The 23,339-nt window shown below is 37.2% G+C and overlaps 1 protein-coding gene across 6 annotated transcripts in view; it reads left to right on the forward strand.

Annotated features, from left to right (window-relative positions):
• Nucleotides 1-23,339, forward strand: part of LOC135681250 (titin-like) — a 133,134-nt gene that overhangs the window by 1,453 nt on the left and 108,342 nt on the right. For 5 of the 6 annotated variants that reach the window (XM_089111880.1, XM_065195617.2, XM_089111874.1 and 2 more), the window contains exons 2-15: nucleotides 426-500; nucleotides 2,736-2,868; nucleotides 3,345-3,435; nucleotides 4,279-4,389; nucleotides 4,970-5,086; nucleotides 7,503-7,895; nucleotides 8,362-8,484; nucleotides 9,190-9,381; nucleotides 9,645-9,759; nucleotides 10,150-10,397; nucleotides 10,858-10,980; nucleotides 12,133-12,324; nucleotides 12,733-13,209; nucleotides 13,829-13,951. In XM_089111880.1, the coding sequence (XP_088968006.1) occupies nucleotides 426-500; nucleotides 2,736-2,868; nucleotides 3,345-3,435; nucleotides 4,279-4,389; nucleotides 4,970-5,086; nucleotides 7,503-7,895; nucleotides 8,362-8,484; nucleotides 9,190-9,381; nucleotides 9,645-9,759; nucleotides 10,150-10,397; nucleotides 10,858-10,980; nucleotides 12,133-12,324; nucleotides 12,733-13,209; nucleotides 13,829-13,951 (2,513 nt within the window). Of the gene's footprint in view, nucleotides 1-425; nucleotides 501-2,735; nucleotides 2,869-3,344; nucleotides 3,436-4,278; nucleotides 4,390-4,969; nucleotides 5,087-7,502; nucleotides 7,896-8,361; nucleotides 8,485-9,189; nucleotides 9,382-9,644; nucleotides 9,760-10,149; nucleotides 10,398-10,857; nucleotides 10,981-12,132; nucleotides 12,325-12,732; nucleotides 13,210-13,828; nucleotides 13,952-17,128; nucleotides 17,770-23,339 lie in introns of those variants that run through there. The other variant, XM_089111877.1, reaches the window with a different exon arrangement.

Consider the following 23,339-nt stretch of genomic DNA (forward strand, 5'->3'; position numbering starts at 1 on the left):
TTTTCTGATTCACATAAACTATTTATGTATGTATTCCTCTTCTAGTGGGGATCTTTGTTTCAAGCCTGTTGGCTTGAGCTCTTTTTCCACATATTTCCCAGTATCTTTAATTTATTTCAGAAATTAAAAATAGCATATATCCACGTACAAATTTCCAAGGCACAAATCAAGGCATAATTTTGCAAAATCGAGTAGAAAGAGCTGAGTTTTGCAAACTGAATTTTCCAGCCTTTGACGATGTTGATTTGACATGTAAACTCCCTGAGCCCATGTTAAATCTTATTAATAATGGATTGGCATCAATCGAAAGCTTTTGATTGCTAAGTGCGGTCACCAGGCAAATATATTCCAATTTTCCTTATGAATGCACCATTGCCATTTCAATATTCATCTGGTTTGATTTATTATATATTTTCTCGTTGCAGAAACTCTGTCCGCAAATGACTTGAAAGCATCTGTTCTGTACCACATATTAGACCAAAGGCTTGCATATTTATCAGGTGGGGAAAAAACCTTTTATTTAAGCAATTAGCTTTTGTTAGGATGAAATTTGTTTGTGCAGAGTTCTTGAGATTTTCCAAACAGATTTGCCAAGAGAATGGCTATAATGGATGATATGAGCTCATAGTTTCAGTCTTTCATTTATTTACTTTGTTTACTTCCTCATCATTTTGGAAAGAAGATGTCAGGAAAATGTAGTCTACGTTTCCGTTAGTGAGTGTTTTCTCTTTTGTTTTAGTTATTATTTTTTTATGTTATTACGTTACAATTTTATTTTCTCCTTATTTTTAGAATAATCCTTTCCTCCTGTCAACGACCCTGTTTTTGCTTTCCTTTTTAAAGTCTAGAAAATTAATTTTTGAAATGCAATCTTGAATGAAAAATGTTTTTTTTAAGTTGATTTTTTTGAGCAACATCTGGAAAAGGTTATAATCAAACAAAAAAACAAAGAGGAATATTAAAAAAATTTTCGCGTATGTTGCGGAGTTTTTGGGGGAGTTAAATGCTCCGCAAAAAATTTAGTGCTTTTTATACCAATATTGTTAAAAAATTTTAATGAAAAAAATTCCAAAATATTTTAGCAAAGATTCCCAAAACATCTCTTTATCAAATCCATAGTTTTACTTAAAATAAATAGGCCTAGCAGCTATTCCTCAGCCAATATTTTAAGAGAATAACGAAAATTCAGAATAAAAGAAACAGCAGTTGTACAAGATTAAGTGCACCCCATTGTAAGCCGGAAAATTTCATGCTAGTTACGAAGGTTGCTCCATATGACTACAGGTTCTGCTGCTGATCAAGCAGGGGATTGTGACTGATTTGTCAATCTCTTTTCCCATTAACACAGGACCTCTATTCTCCTTTAGCCGAGGACCTCAGTTCTCTAATGCTTTGATACCTAACTAACATGAAAATAAAAGGTTGATAATATGTCCTCTTGTTGTCTTCAAAACGTTTTCGCGTACATAGGCCTCATTAGGTTTTTGTAGGATGCATCCCAAGTTAGGCTGGGTTGGAAAGAATGGTTAAATTGAAAAGAACGAGGCTGGGTCAGCGAGGCTGGGTCAGGAACGTTTATCTGGAGCAGGGTTCTCAATTATATAAGAACTTCGTCGAGGAAATATGGAACGAAATAGGGGATGGCTTTTGAAGGGATAGACATCCAAGGCTAATAGCCCCTCGATTAGCAATACGCTACTGGACACGGTTTCCTTCCTATACTAACAAATATAAGTCATTCTTTGCTGGTTTTGTGGATCTTTCCGTCCGTAGAGAGTGATAAGGTACTCTTTAAAAATAATGTAATTTACTGTTAAGAATGGCCAAGAAACTTTCAGAATTCGAATACGAAAGCATTCAAGCAAAAAAGATAGAATCATGTGGATAGAATCATGAAGTGCTTGGATTGTACTCCTCACCACAGCTGCGTCATCAACGCCCTCGTTGAATTATGTTATCTAGAAGTTTCGTCAAATTGTTCAAAATTACAGTACTCCATATTGATACGCTTGAAAAAATGTTGTTAATATCCTTAGAAATACCCGTAACTAATAACCCACGGAAGTAATAACCTTAATCGTTATATCATCGAAGTCTGTCCAGTCAAGCCAAATCATGTGTCGTTCATTCTCAATTTCATAAGTTTAAAGAATTGGTAACTTATCTCTTTAAAGAACGAAAACTATCAATTAAAGCAGCAATATTAGAAATAATCAAAATTTTTGAAAGACCATGTTTAGGACGTGGTTATCTTCAGCATTTTCAGTTAAATGTTGATTCCTTCTTTCTGATATATTTCATTAATTGAGATGTTGTGTTTGTTATTCAAGGGCAATATACTATAGACGGGAATTTTGTAGATCTAGGAAAAGGAAGAGAACTGTTTCATAGATGACTCTTTTTAGCTAAGTAGAGTCACATCGTATGAAAAGTTAGAAGGAAATCGTGCGTCCTCCACATGGATAAACGCCTTAACATTGATATCCAGTGGGAAGGAATAGATGAAAAGTGAAAAACTGCCGAAAATAAGCTTGACCCAAAATACATACTCTTCTCATTTTGACAATTTATGTCTTTATTATCGTCTTCCCAATTTTATTGATTGATATGCTTTAGTATTATAGTGTGTCAGTGGCAAAGAAGACCAAAAGAGGTGCTCGCTTGTATCCTTTGTCGTTGTCAATGTCCTCTATGACTATCATTTCACTTACATTAGTGTTCATTTTTTTTCTTAGGTGGCCTAGATAAACATCGACGATGCATTATTACGATTCTTGCAAGCAGAGAGCAAAGAAGTCCAGTGGATGCAACCGGACCAAAATATGAAGAGCTTTCAACCACTCTACAGTATTTGAACAGAATACCAAGGTAATCAGGTTATATAATAGCTAGGGTTCCTAGAGGTGTTTTTAGGACACTGAGAAGCTATGCGTATCGAGCAGTGTCCTGGCTCTTCGATATGACCACACCTCGGGATATGTACTCTAGAAATCACAGAGATTTGTTGACTCACCTTACTGTCAGTGGAGGTATGGTCATGGCAGGGACTCAAACCTCAGACCCCTTGATCTGTAGTCCATGACCTAAGCCAGTCCCTCACCCCGATTGGGTATGGTATTCGTGATACGGAATTACTTAATTTTCTGAACTTTTTCGTAGTTGCTATTTGAACGCTATTAGAAAGACAGCAATATATTTTCCTATCCATTCATCTTCTTTCATACTTAGAATAACAAGTTTAAGATTGATTTTGACGTTTCACTTTTAAAACCTGTTATATTCATAAAGAAAATTGATAACATCTTGTATGAGCAAAGTTATAAATATTTTATGATTTTTTGCAGCCAAGATCACAAAGAAAAAGGCTTTACCGTTATCCTTGACCTTCGAGGAAATGCGTGGAAAGAAACAAAGAACCTTTTGCGACTTATTTCTGTAAGGATTTTACTGTCTTTTACGTAATTTGGCACTATTTGAGGTCTTCGTTATATAACTCAGAATTTTCGATTAAAATAAAGCAATATGAATTATAAGCCTCTAGGCCTCTGTGGGATGGTCTTTTCACTCTTTCTGTCACCTTTTTTCTCTTTCTAAACTTCTTATCTTTAAAAAACAATTTGATAGATACTGATATCGGAATTCTGGAAGCTTGTTGGGGTTGAAAACTTTCCCGTCCCAAATCTCTCCCCCCCCCCCTAAAGAGAAGTTTCGGGAAGACTGATGACCAAACCTGACAGTACGGATGCTAAGTTTGATTTCCGACTTGAAATGGCTGCAAGTCTTGGAATTGTTAATTGTTTTGAGATTCCCGATACCCCCAAGTGGCTTAACAGCTAGATATAATAACAACCCAAGAAAGAGTAGTTTGACAGTTACCTCATGAACCACCGCTTAAAGACTGAATCTCGGAGACACAGAGCTGCCTGTTCTATGACATTCTCAGGGGAGCCGTTATTTGGGGAGAGAGGGTGTGGTGTCAATAAAACCTACCGGACAGGGACACTTTTAATTGAAAAACGTTTAAGCTACAGGGTTATTATTATTATTAGTATTATAAAATTATTTACAGTAGGCGAAGCAAAATTTTTTAGCTAATACAACAGCTAACTAAAGGCTACTATTTATACTACATTTACAAATCTTAAGTTAATTACAATGAATGGATAAAATGATATAGGAAATGTACAAAATTAAAAGGTTGCTATCCAAAGGTTGCAAAATATTTGCAGGTAATATTGTTTATATTGTAAGCATATATTCATGTTTTTGTTTTTCCAGGAATCATTAACCCGTGTTAAACAGGTCCTTATCATAAAACCGGATGACTTTTGGGAAAAAAGACGATCCAGTTTCGGTTACAAAATACAGCGATCCGGTCTCGGATTCGATGTAAGTTATGCAAAAGGAGCCTTACGGTGCTGCCGGCATTTTTGAACTATTTTTAATAATTATAATTTAATTCATTTTTCTATAACGCTAGTGAAATCTAAGATAAGTTAAATTATTCTAAACGTGTTCTTATTTAATGTATCTATAGTGTTAATCAAATAAACGTTATTAACTTCAACCGGGGGCATTTTTTGCCTTTAGAGTTTTTTGTTCTTGGACAAAATGGACAAAAAATTGAGACTTCTCAAACTAAGTTGATTTATTCTTTTTCCTTTCCTTGGAAGAATAACTTTTGCCCTTCAATGTTGAATGCATGTTTTTGAAGCAAAATGACAGGACTACCTATTCAACAAGGATTCGGATGGAGGGGGGGGGGGGGGGGCGAAATTTACTGGGGCAAAGTAAAGTGGAAAGTTGCAAATATTGCATTTTGTCTCACAATTTGTCCTGGTCTGTAGCTTTCAAAAAGCCGTTTAGTTGCTACTCGCAACTTTCTTCATTAATTTAATTTAAATTTTGTCAAGCCTATTGAGGTGCAGTGGTGAAGCCTATTGATTCTTGGTTCGTTCTTTTGTTTTAGACGGTGTTGCTGTCAACAATAGCAAAACTGTTCCAATATTGCGAGCAAACCGAGGTGACGGAGGACCTTGGAGGGTTCTTGCATTACGATCATAAAACCTGGATCCAACTGCGACTGGTAGCGTCTCAAAATTTTTCTTCAAATATTTTGTACTATCTCTTATATAGGGTATTCTAGACAGAGGGAAATGTAGCCTAATGCCCTGCTCAAGTAAACAGCAATGTTATTAGAAAAAATGAAAGGATGAGTGTGCTTCGTGATGTTTCGGTTCAACTCGTTATATTATTAGGGTCGAAAAGATGCCATGTCCTAATTCTTATAGAGCATGAGTACAAAAAGGGATGTAAATGTCGTGCAGCGTCCAAGGAATCAGACAGCATGTTCCCACAGGTATCAGACAGAGAACGGTTTAGTGAAAGCGCTCTAATCTTGTCAAGGATGAAATGGTTTCCAAAGTGCATTTGATTGTATAAAAGTAGTATCATTTGAAAACTGTTTAAATCTGCTAAAACAAGAAACAAGACCTGTGTAAAGGAAGGAGGCGCTACAGAGTACCGAAGTGATGACGTCATGATCATCTATTTTTAGAATTTTCTATATTTGATCCCGGAACGTGAAAGAGCATCATAAAATGCTTCTAAATGTGCAAAATCAGTTAAAGGCATTACGAATTGGCTGAGATATGGCCACTTGAGCACAGGCTCTTGCCCCATCAAACCTCTGTAATTTGGTCTTGGTTCATAACTTTACGAACCAGGCCAGAATAGCAGTAATCCGTTAGCAAACTTGAAACTTTTCATTGGCCATATCTCGCCCAATTTGAACATATTTAACTAATTCTGCATAACTAATTTTATGCCGTTTTTTAGTGGGTTATTAGCTTCGGATTTCTATCCCTTCAAACCCCATCCCCTATTTCGTTCCATATTTCCTCGACGAAGTTCTTATTTAATTGAGAACCCTGCTCCAGAGAAACATTCCCGACCCAGCATCGCTATTTTCAATTTAACCATTCTTTCCAACCCAGCCTAACTTGGAATGCATCCTACAAAACGTGGCCAAATTTAAGAAATTCTAAAGATAGGTTTTTGATGACATCACATTTCGGTACTCTATAATTTAGGGATGTCAATTATCAACATAAGCCCAGAATTGTTTAAGATATTATGAAGATTCAACTAGATAGGAACCATCAAAGTCACTCTGAAAAGTAGTGCACGAATCATCATTGAAGATAAATTGGCAGCCATGTTGTATCTATTTGCATACATATGCTGCAATACCATGTCAATTCCAAAGAATCTGTGACAAAATGTTTGCTAATAGAGATCTGATAAATCATCCAGTTTCCACCTCATTTCAGTTTTCACTTTTTTCAAGGATCTAGGAGAAACATTTTTCGGGATAACATTCTTTTTAATCTAATTCAAAGGGATGAGTTTTGCTGCTGGCAGAACTATGATCGGCGTTTTTAATTAACTTCAAAGGACAACGAAGGCCTCAACCTCAATTTGCTACATTTAAAGAGATCTATACTCTGTCTTGGCCACATGTATTCAAACGAGCAAGATAAAGCCAAATTAGGGGTCTAGCCGTTAAAAATGGCTTAATCTAGAAGATTTGCAAACCTAAGGTGACATAAAAAAGTTTAGAATTTTGTACCCACGCATTCTTTCAGCCAAATAGGTTTATGAGATTTAGGTATGGATTTTTAAAACAGAGATATAAGCGGTTGAAAAAGGAATGTGCCAAAGAATTCGAGCCCCTTAACCCAAACATGAGGAAACACCAGGGATGCCTCAAATAGGAAACCAACAAGTGGTAAAGGAGGGATCTACGTGTGCATCGATAATTTGCCAAATATGCCTGTTTTCTTTGTATTTTACAAAGGCATACTGGCGCCCACTGCCCCTGTGCTGCACTCCCATGACTGACCACTCCATTTTGGATGATTCTCTTTATATTTGGTAATTGATTCAAGACTATGCCGCTGAAAATCACAGAAACCAGCATCTTTTTGAAGAAAGAAGCAGGGCAGGTCATGCCAGAAATTAAAAGAGGGACGTTTGCTACATAAAATATGTTTTTTCAAATTTCTTGAAAAATAAGGCGCCTTAACGAATGTCATATCAAGAAGCTTGAATTCAATTGCTGAAAGATGTTACGGAAAGGTATTTGCTAAGGCAGATTGCCTCCTTTGGCAATAGATCTTACGAAAGAAATACGTATGCCTCAAACAGTACGTGATTGGAGCTTTAAAATTCCATATAAAAATTCTTTTAGGATCTCAAGCCGTTTGAAAACAATGTTTTGCTATATTTCAATAATCAAAGGCCTTGATAAGAACGCATACCTCTCACAAAAATGTATTGCCACAAAAGATTGTTGCAATACAGTAATAGGGATTCTCTTTTGGTGCTGTATTAAATTTTTGATATTTTGATACTTTTTAGTATAGTGAGATAAGGTTCAGTTTTATTGCTAGAAAGTGATAACAGCTTAGGCCCTATTTGATTTATTGAATTTTCTGTAGAATTTCGAGAAGTTTGTGGAAAAGCATGCGGTGACAATGCGTCAATTGAATGAAATTCAGTTCATTCTGGAAGAGAAAAGCATCCCTGATGATGCTGAGATTTGCAGAGACTTAATGGCCGAGCATGACCTTCTTCAGATGAAGATCTTTGAGCTGATCGAAAGCATTATCCCTCTAGGAGGGAGTGTTTTAGCGGAATTGAATCTTCCTGGTGAGCCCTTGCCAGGCGATCCTGTAGCGGCTTACAGCATGGACAGTGCATTGATCGACGTTGAGATAGCAATGGATGGGCTGAGGGTTAAGGAGAAGGGTATAATGGAGGCTTGGCAAGAGAAGAAGCGAGTGCTGGCTCAATGTTTGCAGTTTCATAAATATGAAGAAGGATACTATAAGGTTTGTTTAATCGGCAACTATTTCTAAACCAAGCTAGATTTAAATGAAAGGTTTCGTGGGCCTATGGTATTGGGGAGACAGGAAGCTCTTGACCCTTTCTTGAGCAAATGAAATGCATCCTCTTCTTTTGTTGTTTATAGTGTGTCTGGCATAGATTCTTCACAGCCCATGTCAACGTGATTTCTGTTTTCAATATTATCCTTCTACATGATTAACGATGTTGCTAATTATTACAAGCTGAATTTATTAATAAATATTTGAAAGATCAGCGCCAGGTAGCAAAGATTCAAAGAAATTCATAGAAGAAAATTTAATCTTTTCTGTCTTTAGAAGGCCATTCCCAGTACTCTTGAGTCTTGAGTTTTGAAAAAAAGATCGAGAAAAGTTTGCCATTTCTAAGGAAACTATCTACTGTCATTGTATCAGTTGAATTTTGCTTTCTAAATCTGCTTACTTTTGAATTTAGGTATTGGATTGGGTGACAGGTCCAGGATTTGAGCTTGTCAGTAGCAACTGGGAAATTGGGGATTCAGTCACAACCGCAGAAGCTGCACGGAAGAGACACGAAGAGCTGGAGAAGGCAACCAAGGTATTCAATTCAATTTCCTGACCAATCTTAGAAAATCTGAATCACATGAAAGAAGGAGATCACATGTATAGATAATGTATAGATAGTGCCTGAAACAAAACAGTGCTGTTCAGAATTGCACGGGTTAGCATGAGGACATTATAAATCAAGAAAATTTGTTGCTCATTGAAAAATGTTATCAAATTGAATATTAATCTGGGCCTAAGGGGTTTGGTTTTCAAGAGGCATTATATCGTATTTTCTCAAATGTGAAATGGGGATTCTCATCTATTTTATATCCTTTTGGGGGATTGATTTAAGGGGAACATTCTCGAGGGATGCGCCCTAAATCCTTTAATCAAATTTGACGCCTTAAAGTAACTTTCAAGCGTTTGCAAAGTTTCTATAAAGTAGCAAAATATACAAGTACAAAATTAAGCAATTTTCTAATCCGACACTTCTACTGAATTTCACAAAATTAACGTCTTAAGACTCGTAAAAGCTGTTCTAAAAAACCTTTTGCTCTGTTCTTTTTATTGAGTTTGTCTTTCTTGCTTACATGGGGGTGGTTGCATTCCATGGGCGCTTTTTCAAGGAAATAAGATTTAAAGATTGGGATTTTGCAATTTGAACGGATGTTTTTAAAGATTATTAAATAGACACTCTTATCTAAATTCTACCATCGCTCTTGAGGAGCTTCTGTTATCTTTCGCTTGCTTTTTACAGCAATACATCGATTTGTTTGGAGTGCTAAGAGAGGAGTGCCGTTCTTTATTGCACGAGGACCACTATGCTTCAAAGGAATTAAAACATCGTAGAAAATACTTAGATATGATCTGCAAAAGTTTTGCTGATTATATGGAGAGAAAAAGATCAATTATTCTGACTTCTGTCAAATTCCATAAGTATGCAGTAGAGGTGTGTGATGTTTAATGCTTTGTCTCATTAGTTTTTTTATGATAAAACCTGGATATCTTTTTACTCGCTTCAATTTAATCCTTGTTTGATTGAAGGGAGAAAATATTTAAGCATTGTTTTAATAAAGACATTTTTTTCCAAGTGTGTACTAAGGAAGCCTAGGTCGGTTGCTGGATTGTTAAGATGAAATCAAGGGTTGACTGCAATTACAGTTATGACAGTTAAGTCAAAGTTTTTATTTGGTTTTTTTGTCTCTGTCATAGTTTGCTAGCCGACAAGATGATTTGCTGGATTTTCTTTGTACAAGATCCGATGTCATGGCGGACGATTTCTCTAAAGCTGAAGATGTCATGGTTGAACTAAGAGATGAAATTGCAGGTTAGCTTAAAACTCTTGCATGATTCGATCGATTATTCAATATCGATTTCCACCTACGTGCATAAATATCGCCCTTTGGAATTCTGGACCTTCATACTGAGCTGCAATTACTTATATCCGTATGAAAAATTCATAATTATATATATTATTGCCTCTATGATGATTCTATTTAAGCTCTATGTGTGTTTCTAGCTTTTCTCTCAAAGATATATCCAAACAAATGTGTATAAAACAGTAATTAAAATCGGAAGTAAAAATTGTTATGTATCAAATTTTCATAAATACGATCATTTTTGCTGAAGTTGATTGTAGTGTGCCTTTTTAAGTATATTTTAGTCACGGTTATGCGCCATAGCTTCTTCAGTAAGATTATATTATAATGTCATATAGGGGTGAATGACGTCACTGACCGTACACTGAAAGAGGGTAAAAAGATCATAGCATTAGCAAGCGAAAAGCTGTTTAGTGCTACAGGTGCAGATATCACTCCTGACTTTGCAAATGTTATTGAGCATTGCCAGACTGTGCTTGCAGAGCTTAAAGACCGGAAGCAACGATCTGATGAGTTGGCAGAAGTGAAGAAGCTGAAACTGCAACAGTGCTTACAGTTGAAGACGTGCGAAAGAGATGCTGAGCAGGTAATGTTTAAAACTCTGGTGCAGGTTTGTGATGCTGGGAAAAGGGAGTTATAAGAAATGGCAAAAGGGAGAGGGAGGGAGACACTTTCCAAGTAGATGTTCTTTAAAGGCATTTGGCACAGGTAAAAGTGACTTACAGCCACTCGACCACCAGCGGTTGACCAATAACATTTCGCAGAGAGAATGACATGTGAACAATTTCCGCTATTCTGCAAATTCGCAAAATCCTAGAACAGGGCACAGTGGTTTCACGTGAGCAGTTTCCAATTCCTTTCATGCGCGCGTGCTTTGATCAATTTTGCCTAAGTTATTTTTGGATTCGCTGTACTTATGCATGTCAAATGCCTTTAATGTTTGATAACCATCTTTTGTCGTTTTTCTGGATGATAATCTCCAGAGTGTCATCATTGTTTAAAGGTTTATATTTGATTTGTGAATTTTCGTTTTTGACTTTCCACAGGCCGTGATATGGATGAAAGAATTGTGTGACGTCATGATCAACACCCAAACAGATTTAGGAAGAAATGAATTCGAAACGCAGTATTTGCTGGGGGAACATGAAAGATTTGAAAAAACAGCAAGGGTAAGTTCGTCGATATTGTATTAAATCATTGATATTCTTTGCAATAGTCGTCATATTTTACATTATGGAGTATGCTAGCATTAGCCACGAGTATTTGAGAAGGTGAATGGCGAATCGTGGGTGCAGTTTAACGAGCCACGTGATAACGAGCCAATGCCTACACGTGACCATCACTGACGCTAATGACACGGATGTCTCAATGTCATTTAAAAATGCACAAGAACTGTTTGAAACCTCGTAGATTTGCTAAGGCATGCTATCAATTGTGAGTATTTGCTGATAGGCCCCAAAAGACAAATACTATTTATTATAGGAATATTGTCTATAAAAATGTTAAGGCTCAAAATCGCTGACATTCAAGAATAGTTTGAAAATAATGCAAGGCTTAAGCTTCATCAAAAGTTAAATGCTTTGTTTATTTGCGTCATTTTGGAAAGAAGAACAAATGCGAGTTTCACACTATACATCTTGAAATAGACGTTTCCAACCTTGGAGTCATAAACACTATACTGCCACTCAGTAACACCTTATGTTGCTTAAGAATAATTCAAGAATGATCTTAGGCTCAAAATAAAAAATATCTAAGAATATTAAGGCTCAGCAAAAAATTAGGTTTTCTTATCAAAAAAATGTGTAGAACAAATAACTTTCCCAACTCTTTAGCCGTAAAAATTTAGAACAGTGTCGCTACCGATGGTCCTGAATAACTCAATAAATTAGAACACAACCTCCTGGAAGATCAGCCATTATTCTAGTTATTTGTGAATCATTTTCTTAAGAATAAAATTTGAAACTCTTATAGTTTAGAAGTAGCTGAAGGAGTATTGTGTATGATATTATTAGATGGAGTGATAATGATCCGTGTGATTCGTAGCCGCGCGGTGTACAGCCGCGCGGTAGTTAGCAGGGAGGTAACAGGCCAGGTCATAGAATATTGTCAAACTATGTTTAAGCACGTTTTTAAATACAGCATGTATTCAATTACAGTTGAGGCGTTTGGAGGTTGCCGTAACGGTGAGGCGTTTGGAGGTTGCCGTATGCATATTTTTCAGGACCTGTGTACTTTTTATGAATTTCCATCATAATGTACCTTTCTAAATTGCAATTATTCAGGTCTTTAAACTATACCAAGCTCTTTTGATTATGTTAAAGGGGACACTTGACTATGGGAAACAGTTGCTCTCAGCTGCTTTGGTTTTGAGAAGGTCTTCTCGGTTTGACACTGAAGCAAACGAAGAAATGATGACAGAACTAGATAGAATTTGGGAAAAATTCGAAGTTGGTTTGGAAGAAAGAAGAGGGCGATTAGAATTGGCCGAAAAATTTCACAGGGCTGTCGCAAAGGTAATCATTTATGAAAGACTGTATGCTCACATATATGGTTATTAATTGCGATGTCTTCCACAATAGAGTTGTAACTCTTCATCTCTTATGTTTATTTTTTTAAATTAAGTAGCAAAAAGCATCATGAATGGTTTATTGAAAGGGATGATTCAAATTGTTAAAATGTTGTTAAAAAGACTGTTTTTTTGTGAGTGTTTTTTTTGTTATTAGTCATCTGTAATATATAATTAGTAACATACAATGTAATTCCAATTTGAAGCAAATATGTTTAATGTAATGGCCACAGGGTTGCTATGTATTGCCATGCTCCCTGTGGTATCGTCTTGTAGTTGTCTGTTTTGTAAATTTTTATGAGAATATAAAAAATAAAAAAAATAAAAAAGACTGTTATAAATTTTCTCAATTTAGGCCATGCACTGTTTTGACGAAGTTGCCAATGGAGGCTGTCAGTCGAACGAGGGGACGCTGGGGGAGCTGGAAGATTTAGCAAATGATATCCGCGAATCTTTATACGAGATCTGCGAACAGGCGTTATCAATTGGCAAGGTGCTCCTCGGCCGGCTTTCCTACCCCCTGACGGGGTTTGTGGAATCTGTAGATGCAAGGGGTACTATTTCTGATTTGGAGGAGATTCTAAATGTAATAAAGATCAAGCAGCAAGGAATAGAAGGGCTTGTACAGACGTTCATCCGCAAGGAAGACCCCTGCGCATATACACCTCTTTACCAAGCTTCGGGGGAGGACAAAGGCGTTATCGAAAAGCAAATGGTTTCTGAAAGTGCAGCAGTTGTTGAAGTAGAGGTTTTCGAAGAGGAAATGCCAGCTGAGTTTGCAAATGAGCGATTGGAGACGACAGTGGACAAGGAAGACAAATTTATAAAACAGGTGAAAAATTCTTTGGATTGAACAATATTGACAGAAAGTTAGCTCTGTGCTACTTCTTGTCGTTTAAGACTTCTACGTACTTTTACGGGTTTTTCAATTTATAATCTTTAAAATATGTACTTTGATACAAATTGCCTCCCAAATGTTCCTACATGATTTTTGCTGCTTATTTTTTCAGTTTAAAGTTTTATATTCTATCTTTTGTTTACTTATTTTTTATTCATTAAATGTACTTTTTATGATATTTTGGATTTGACTTGCTTGTCAAGGATTGGTTAATGGTAAACAGACGAGTTGAATATAAGAACAAGTCTGATCTGACCTTCGTATCCAAATATTGAGAGGTAATTTAGGGCAAATTGCAAACTCATTTTACCCTTAATTGTTATTTTCAAAAAATGATGCAGCTCCATCCACGCTCTTGACTTTTTCATGCGTGTTTGTACATATTCTTTTTTGCTTCCATTAAAAATGTGCAAATATTGTAGCTATTAATTAATTAATTATATTTTCAAACCGAATTTTTTGAATGTTAACTCATATAAAAATATGTATATTATTGTTTACAAGATACTTTCAGCTAATGTTTAATAGTTCATTGCAACGTTTCTCATTTTAGGCTTTGCTTAGCATTGACAAAACTGTTCGAAAATCTCTAAACTTGGATGTCTCCTTTGGGGAAGATCTTGACACAGCGTCCATTTTGAGTGAAAAACACAGAGAGGCAGAGAGACAGCTGCAGGTATGCTATTACTTTTCTTTATATATTCTCTCTCTTTATAAGTAGGATTGTCAACCCTGCTGATGGATATGCATTCCCAATTTACCAGCCATGCATGGTAGTAATTGAAAAATCCATTGGCTGCAAATTTTTCCTCACTTGCTGATAACGTTTATTTTTGGCTAGGTTCAAATTGTTAAGTAAGAAAAAATTCATTTTCTATTAAGTACAATTGTAACCGAGTTGTCTATGTTTTTTGCGCCCTAAACTAACTGAAAATGTCAAATTGAAAATTAAGTGTCCAGGAACCTCAGAAAAGGCTCACATATGTATAAAAGGCAAGGCCGGTGGTAGTAAACTGTACGCGATTCCCAAAAAAGGCTGTCATCTGCCTAGAAGCCTAGAATTGCTGTCGTCTTGCCTCGTTTGCAGATTGTCTCATTTGAAAACTGCCATTTTACTGCTCTCTGATGATTGCATAGAAAGCTTTCAACGGTTGCATTAACTCCAGCCTAAGACGGTATACTGTTTGCTTTAATAAACTTCGTTATAGACAGGGAAACAAATTGTAAGCAGAGACACAGGGAGAGTTACACTGTAAGCCAAGCATCCTAATAACCTCATTACTCCTTTCTGGTATTTCTCGTTTATGCCAGTTTGGTATCCATTTTATAGTTGTAACTCTGTTTGATGTCTGATGCAATTTGTTTGCTGGCTTTTATTGTTCTGTAAATTATTTTCTTGAGCTTAAATGATAGCAACATTTCATCCACCCTTGAACTACATAATAGTGAAAAGGTTCTGATGTGTTCAAAAATTAGCATTTTTGACACTTTCAAAACTATGGTGTATCAAGAGGAGAGGTGGGGGGGGGGGGGGTTCAGTTTTCTCACTTTTTAAAAAATGGCCTAGGGGGTATGGAGGTATGGAGGTATTGAGGTATGGAGGTATAGAGGTATGGGGTATAGCATTCATTTTGACGTCACTCAAAGATGATTAGTAGCAATTCAAGCAAAAGATTTCAATATACTCAAATGGACGTTGTCGCCTTTTCGGGTGTGGCTATGGGGGTTTGTCCTTGGGATGTTTTCAAGGGTTGTTTGAAGATTTGAAGAACTTTTTACAGAAGAGTCTGGAGTATTAAGGAGCCAAGTCTACTTTGGGATCAAGAGTACCCGAGATTACCCTGAAAACAGAAATGTAGTGGAAATGCACAGAGCCCAAATACTAAATCCTGCTCGGCCGATCCTTCATCGGTGATTGGTGCAACCCAAAAGCCCAGTTTTGCAGCCCTTTTCATGTCTTATAGCTTTGCCGTCCAACACATGTGCCTTCAGTTTTCAACACTCCTTTTTGTTCTCTATGAACTATGATCTTCAGCAAATTTCTCCCCTCCCAGTGATTACTTTCGCGTTAATTATAATCGTTTGAAACTCAAAATCCTGTAAGTCTAAATCTACGGCCCTTCAAGTAAAGTAAACATTTTGTTTAGCAGCCGAAATTTTTCGTCAATCGATCTTTTAGTCTTTTAGGCTTTTAAGGATAGCTTATTCAAATTTTTTCTAGAGACAAAAATAGAACTTTAAAGTAAAAAAATTGGAAGAATTTTCTGAAGTCTCGAAGCCTTTTATGTACGCCAAAAAATTCAAAAAACAAACCATAAATACTGTTCAGGCCTTGAGACGTAAACATGAGAGATTTTAAAATCCAATCGAGAACCGCTTGCAATTTGTTTTTTGCAAGAATAACGAGAATAATAATCGAAAAAGTGCATCAATTGTCGGCTGATCAATGATTGTAGGTTTTTCGGTGTGTGGAAAGTTTTCCCGTGCAAGAGCAGTACCGAAGAAGTTTTCAACGCCTTGAAACGAAGAGTCTTTTATGAGAGGACTGCGAAGTAATAGGTTTGAATCCTTACCAGATTTCTTATTGTCATGTAGAAAGCAGCTAAATCTAGGAACAGAAGCAAAAAGCGCATGTAGATTTATGGAGAATTGGGAATGAGTCTGTTGTTTGGCGCTAAGTAAGGCCGATCGGTGTGGTTTTGTAAACATCATATATGCGATGAAAATTGATACAGATCCTGCTGGAGTAGCTCAATCAAAACGTGATTAATATATTTGCATTGTGTGTGTTTGCTGTTGGAGATGCAAGCACAACCGATCAGCTTTGGTGCCGTCAAGGATCTTCTCCTAACGGTTTTGATCCCATCATCAAGTGCTGCGCATCAAGATCGGCTTAGGCGATTATCTTCACAGACAGTTTGCAACATTCAAATGTATCGATCTCTCCTCTGTAGTATCATGCCTCTATTCTTACGATTTCCTCTACATTTGCGCAGGAGACAGCAGAATTACATTAAGCTCAAGGACATCACTGAACGTTTTGCTGAGTGATTCTCCTTTGAAAGTTCTTTGTGCGATTCACAAATCGGTACTTAGAGTTTCGACTATATTTTCTCCAAAATCAACCGACCGCCGTTTATTCAAGGTTTTGCGACTGCGGGGAAAATACGCAAATACTGAGAAAAATGAATTGAATAAAAAGCAATAACCTAGAGCTGAATCCAATGCTTACCTTTTGTTGATTTTCACCGTTATGTTAAAGCTCCTTCGCATGTTTTCCATTGTGTATTCCTCGCAGGACATTACGATGGCCGTCTTACTTTGTTTTTAGTGTAAAAGATCTACATTTATTTCCTTCTAGTTCGTAGTCATTGGTCTACGATTGTCTAATTTCTAGCTTTTGCGACAACAAAGTTCCTTGTGGGGCAACTGATTCGGGATGTGACTGGAATGTAAGCAACCCCATTTAATAATTAAACCCCTGTACATTCCTTTTTTATAAGAACCAGTAAATTGAATTTCAAGCTGATTGGATTGTTATTAATTTGTCCTTGAAATATTAGGGCGTAATCTGTCCAATTGCTAGCTAGAGTTCTCTAGGGGGTACCCAGACCTCATTTGTCTACAAAGTGAGTGGGACATCCTTAATTTGCCGACCAATTTGAATATTCACCCAAAATGCACCCCTAGATGACAAAATTGTCGAAAACCACATCTTATAATAGCTCAGCCACAGTCAGCTTGTTCTTCATTTGTTCTTGATTTTGACCAGCTTTTAGGTTCTTGTTTTTATAAAATTGTTCTTATTAAAAAAGTGTACCTTAAATGTAAAGCATTAAAGCATACTTTCTCTCCAATAAAAATTCTAGTATCCAAAATAATTTGCGCGCTTGATGTTTTGAAATTTTGGAGGCAAATAGCAAGAAGGTCGTGAGATTGAATACTCACCTAAATAAAACGAAAAAAGAATCAATCTTTTATTGCTAAAATCTTTCTCCGTCATTTATCCTTGTCCTCTGGCCCTTTTGAGCTTCAACCGCGTTGGGAAAGAGCCCATCCCTGTTGACAGAGGCCAGAGGGTAGCGGTCATACAAAGGCGGCAAGGTCCAAGGGACATTTGTAAAGGCGAGTGTGTGTTTTGAAGGAACGAAAGCGAGAAAACAAAACCCTATTGATAAGATCGCTCGTCTGATGGGAGGGCACTCAAGTAGCCAGTTATTAGCTCTGCATGCCCAAGTACTCCTGTTTATATTTGTGAAATCAAGTATTACCACAACACAAAGTCAATAGGTTGTTAAAATCTCAGCGGACAATCGGTTGTCGAGAAAAGCCAAAGGCATTCCTGGGGCATTGTGTTTTGGTTTGTGATCAGCATCATTTGCAAAGCTGTGAAATTTGTGAAGTTCTTGTCAGTTCACCACCGACGCGGCAGTTAATAAATTGGAAATCTTACAGTGCAGACAGTGGAACCTCCATTATTTGATATTATTTTTAGTGAGTATCGGCACTTTTAATTTTTGTTGGTTTTTTGCCTACTTTTGTTTGTTGATGTTGAGCATGGGGCCTGTGTTACAGAATCTAATCAAATACACAATCCCATCTGTTGTACAGTTGGCACCTAACACCCCGTTTTGGGATAAAATAACATATTGTTTGTTGTGGTTAAAATTCTAATTCATCATTGGTAATTAATTATTCATGGATTTGTATCGGTGGTAGTAAAATGTTTCATTCCGCTTATCTATCCACAACGTCAACGTGCCCTTCTGCGGTAGGCCTAACTGTCTGCAAGTTGCCTTATCTCTGCGAAAGTTTCATCTAACTAAGAATTTTATTAAAAATTAGTAAATTGAAACACCAAAATGCAATGATTTCTAATAGAAGCAACACTGCTAGATCGATATTTACACATTGCTGAAGCACTACCATGCAATCTGACGCCTGAAAAAATTTATCGTCCCATAATAAATTAACTTCGTTAGGGAAACCAAAGCTTTTATCTTTTTAGGCCTCGATTTCCTAATGTTTAATTATTTGACTCTGTGTTTCCGTCGTTCTGAATAGAGTTATTTGTTTTTTCTTTTTCTGTTTTCTCAACATTGAAAATATTTTCAAGGGTAATTTAGGTTAAACAAAAGTATTGCATGCCTGAAGCGCTGATACAAAAATATTTTTAAAATGTCATTGGATTTCAACCAAATCATTGTTTGCTTTTGAAATGCTTAACTCAGTAACAGTGGGCTGTTTTCTAAGTATTCAAAAAAAGTAAAAACAAATATTGTGTCCTTGATATGTAACAGTATTTATACATTTAATTTCGTCAATACTGAACATGAGCTGATGTCAAAGGAAATCGTTTTCGCAGCAAATTTCATAAATAGTTTTACTTGTGATAAGTGTAATTTTGTGCTATTCTTTTAAGATCAAAAATCTATTAAATATTTTGTTTGTAGGGGATTTGCTTTGCTTTTTGAAAAATGACACCCATAAAATGCTGAACTTCAGATCCTTTGTTTTCCTTACGATGATTGCAACTTTTTATCATTGGTAAGCCTAAATTGTCTTTCAGTGACAAGTCAGTTTAAAACCATCCTTGATCTATCAACATTTCAAATCAAGTCAATTACCAGTAGATTGGAAATAGTTGAAAATTTCCAATGAAAAATTTTCATGAAATATGATCGCTTTGTTAAGTTAAAACGGCCCATTTTAGTTTCAGTTTCATTTTTGAAACAAATTAAGCGGGCAAAAAAGATGGCATTTTAACAAAATCATATGCAATGTGTTTATTGTAGCAGCATTCCGTGACGTAACCCGGCAGGATTCCATCTTGTTAAAGGAAGTCACAGGAACTTGCAAATCACAGCCTATCTGCAAACGATTTTTATCTTTTATGGTTACTTTTTCTAAAGCTAACTTGCATAGAACAACCCCTTAAAAATAGCCCTCTGTAAATTCTATTTTACATCAATATTATTTTTTGTTTAGTTTTCTGTTATTATCTTACTGCGGAACTTGAAAATTATGATCCACGAAAGTTTTTTTTCTCTGTCTGCCATGTTTACAAAGCCACTAAGCTTGGTGTTGTGAAGCAATTTGCATGCAGGGAGGTTTGTTTTGTTGACTGGCTTTTCTTGATTGGAGTTTTGACAATAATAGGATGTTGCATTTCCTTCTCTTAGCTTTTTTTCATAATAACAGAAGTGTAGATATTTTTAGTTGTGTACTTGATGATTCGTTCGCAGGAGATTTAGAGGGGACTGGCTGGGGAGAGTGGGAGTACCCCCAGTTTATGCGATTAAGTGTCTGTTGCCGTTATGTGCTCGTGATCTCGTCTTTGCTACAAAGCTAGTTTTGCAGCGCTGATGTAAAATAAATTCATGAAATCTAATAGTTATTCATTTCAAATGCACTTTGACCGTGATTATCTTAACTGTTGACAGCATCGTGTCAGTTGAAAAGGTCCATGCTTTTTATTAACTCCATGTTGGAAAGTTTTATGGGAACAAAATCCTGGTTGTACATTGGCAAAACTATCAAGAGCTGTGCTTTATGTAGAATGCTCGGCCCGAGACACCCACTCATTAATTTAGCCACCTCGAATATCATTTTAAATAGTTATTTTTAAGTAACAGAGGTCTAAGACATCAATTGAGTTTAGATGGGTGAGCAACCAGTCAAGTGATAAACGGCCTAATCACTTCCCAGCTTTCTGTATTATGGAGCGAATTGAATTACGAATTGGCACACCCACTCCATATCTTTTCTTCTCTCCCTGCGTCTTCAACTCTGTCTAATCCCTTTACACACAACTTCTGACCTGGCTGCAACAACCACTCCTAGTGCGGCTTCAGGCCGCCTGAGATGACAACAGTCAACAGATTGCCGACTGGCGGCTGTCCCGTTGACCCTGCAGTTGACCCTCTGATACATAAATGCTTTCTTTTGCGAACAGCTAATCCGAAGTGACATAAACCTCAACATTTTTTGTAAAAAAATTTTCTCGCCTCATTAGATATAACTGATATTACATTTTGTAAAAGGCCTACTGTAATCCGAGCCCCCGCTAAATATCTCTTCCCCATCGAATAATTCTAGCCACCACCGAAAATTCTATGTTTTGAAAAAGCTATTCTTTGGGCTAATTCAGTGCTTTAATGTATGCAGTTATTATTTGCAAAAGAAAATAAATGGGGTTTGAAGGGGGCGGAGGCCAGCTGCATCACAAAAAATGAACTTTTACCAACATGTGGCTCTCGAGACCTATATCAACAGTAGTTCTTTTGTAGCGTTAACGCTAATAAAAGACACTGGTTTATACGCCTGTATTCATCATATTCTGAATCACGACTAACTTACATTGTTAATTACAATTACTTATAATACACGAATCTGGTTACAATCAATCAACAACAACAGAGTACAAAGCATAGTGACAGCAGTACATTACAAACATGATACAGAGATGATGACATATAGATTGATTACAGGCTAGTACATTACACCTTCCCCTCCCTTACAATGTTGAGTGTAGCAAAGGTTGGTCTGTGTTAATGTGCAACAACCTCTCCGTAACGTTGGGGGGGATTAATGACCTGACGAAGGTGAGGTGGTCTGGCAGTACCCCTTTGAACAACTCCTTGCATCTCTTCATGCTGGACAACTGGAAAACCCTCCCTAGGAATTATCCCTGGAGTTTCAGGGACTGGATGGAATGGTTGACCCTGGCCCAGGGGCAAAGGGCAAGCCTTGAGTTGATTGTGATGGGCTACAAGAAATTTGCCATTGCTTGACCTGATGTTATAGTTAACCCCACGTCGAGTGCAGATTTGGTATGGCCCAACCCATTTCCTACCAAACTTCCAGCTTTTGGGGCGCCATAGCCAAACCGTTTGTCCAATATCAAAAGGTTGCCATTCTTTGAGGGTCTTGTTGTTATAATGCATACTCTGTCTAGATCTAGCTATTTCTAAGTTTTTCTGAGCTATCTGATTGGCATTCTGAATAGCCTTGCGTAAGGACTGACTATAATCAGATTGGCTTGATGGATTCTGCAAAGGTACACTTAACTCAATTTCAATGGGCATGCGTGCTGGGTGCCCAAAAACTAACTCATAAGGAGAGAAACCTGTTGATTCATGTATACTTGTGTTATAGGCAAAGACGGCCTGGTCTAACCATTGGTCCCAGTCACCACTATGGTCTGATACAAAATTACTAAGTATGTCCTGCAGGGTGCGATTTTGCCTTTCAACCAACCCATCACCCTGCGGATGATAGGCTGTTGTTCGTGACTTCTTAACCCCCATGATATTATAAATTTCATGCATTAATGTACTGTCAAAATTCCGTCCTTGGTCTGAGTGGATGACCGTCGGTGGACCAAACCTGGAGAAAACGCGAGAGACAAGTATATTGGCTACAGTGGCAGCTTTTTGATCCTTTGTTGGGAATGCCTCACACCATTTGGTGAAGTGGTCCATCATGACAAGAATATGTTTGTTACCCCTAGCAGTTTCAGAGATAGGTCCCATATAATCTATTGCCCAAAAAACAAATGGCTCACTGACTTGAATGGGTTGCAAAGGAGCTCGTGTCTGTTTGGAATCATGTTTTCCTTGGCTACAAGCTGGACAATTTTGAACAAAGTTGGTAATAGAATCAATCATTTTAGGCCAGAAAAATCGTTCCTTACACCGCATTATAGTGCGCTTAATGCCCATATGTCCACCAGATGGGCCACAATGAAGACTTTGGAGAATATTAGGGATTAAACTATCAGGTATAACCACAAGTTCCCTAGAAAACCCATGCTTAGATACCAAGGCCCTTACCAGCAGCCCATTACTGACATACAGTTGATCCCAGCAACTCCAAAAAGATGAAAGATTGGGGTTCCTTTTCCACACAAATGAAGGGGGTTTTGGAAAACCTTGTTCCTTAATTTCAATAACCTTCAATATATGCGGGTCAGCACGCTGAGCTTGATGCAGATTTGCATCTGGTAATAAATTCACTAAACAACTTACAGCAGGGTTGGTTTGACTATTTTGGTAATGATTTAAACGAGAGAGAGCATCTGCATTTTGGTTGGAGCTACCAGGTCTGTGGCTTATTGTAAAATCAAATTCTTGGAGATCCATGAGCCACCTGGCAATACGACCCTTAGGTTCTACAGTATGCAACCATTTAAGGGCCTGATTGTCAGTGATAATCTGGAATGCATGGCCTACAAGATAAACACGAAAGTGTTGAGTGGCAAAGACAATAGCCAGGGCTTCCTTTTCCATGGTGGAATAATTTTGCTCTCGAGGAGATAGGGTCCGACTGGCATAAGATACAACCCTTTCATGGCCATTATCATCTAATTGCGCTAATACAGCACCAAGGCCAACATTTGATGCATCAGTTTGCAAAATAAAAGGTCGATCAAACTGAGGGTACGCCAAGATGGGAGCAGAACATAAGAGTGCTCTTAGTGTTTCAAAAGCAGTCTGGTGCTGTTCTGTCCACTTAAACGGGATACCTTTCTTGGTAAGTTCAGTCAAAGGGGCTGCCATGGTTGCAAATTGAGGGATGAAACGCCTATAATACCCTGCTAGTCCTAAGAATGATCTAAGCTTGTCCAGGTCAGTTGGTGGGGGTAAATCCTGCACAGCCTTAATTTTAGATGGATCAGTATGAACCCCTTTACTTGAGACACAGTGACCTAAATAAATGACCTGATCGGCACCAAAAGAGCATTTAGAAGCCTTGACACGCAGCCCATTTTCACGAAAGCGTTGCAAAACAGATGTTAAACGTTCACAGTGTTGTTCAATGGTATCAGAAAAAATGATTACGTCATCAAAATAACAAAGGCATATATCATAGGTTAAACCTGATAAGATAATGCCAACGGCCCTAGAAAATGTTGCTGGAGCTGTTGATAATCCATATGGCATACGAAGGAATTCAAATAGGCCACCAGGGGTAATAAAAGCTGTTTTTTCTCTATCTTCTGAGGTCATACTTACATGCCAGTAACCGCTGCGGAGATCAAGAGTACTAAAGAGCTTGTTGTT

This window comes from Rhopilema esculentum, chromosome 12 (assembly GCF_057945365.1).
Source record: "Rhopilema esculentum isolate cy_ngs chromosome 12, ASM5794536v1, whole genome shotgun sequence".
In the NCBI taxonomy this organism is placed as follows: Eukaryota; Metazoa; Cnidaria; class Scyphozoa; order Rhizostomeae; family Rhizostomatidae; genus Rhopilema; species Rhopilema esculentum.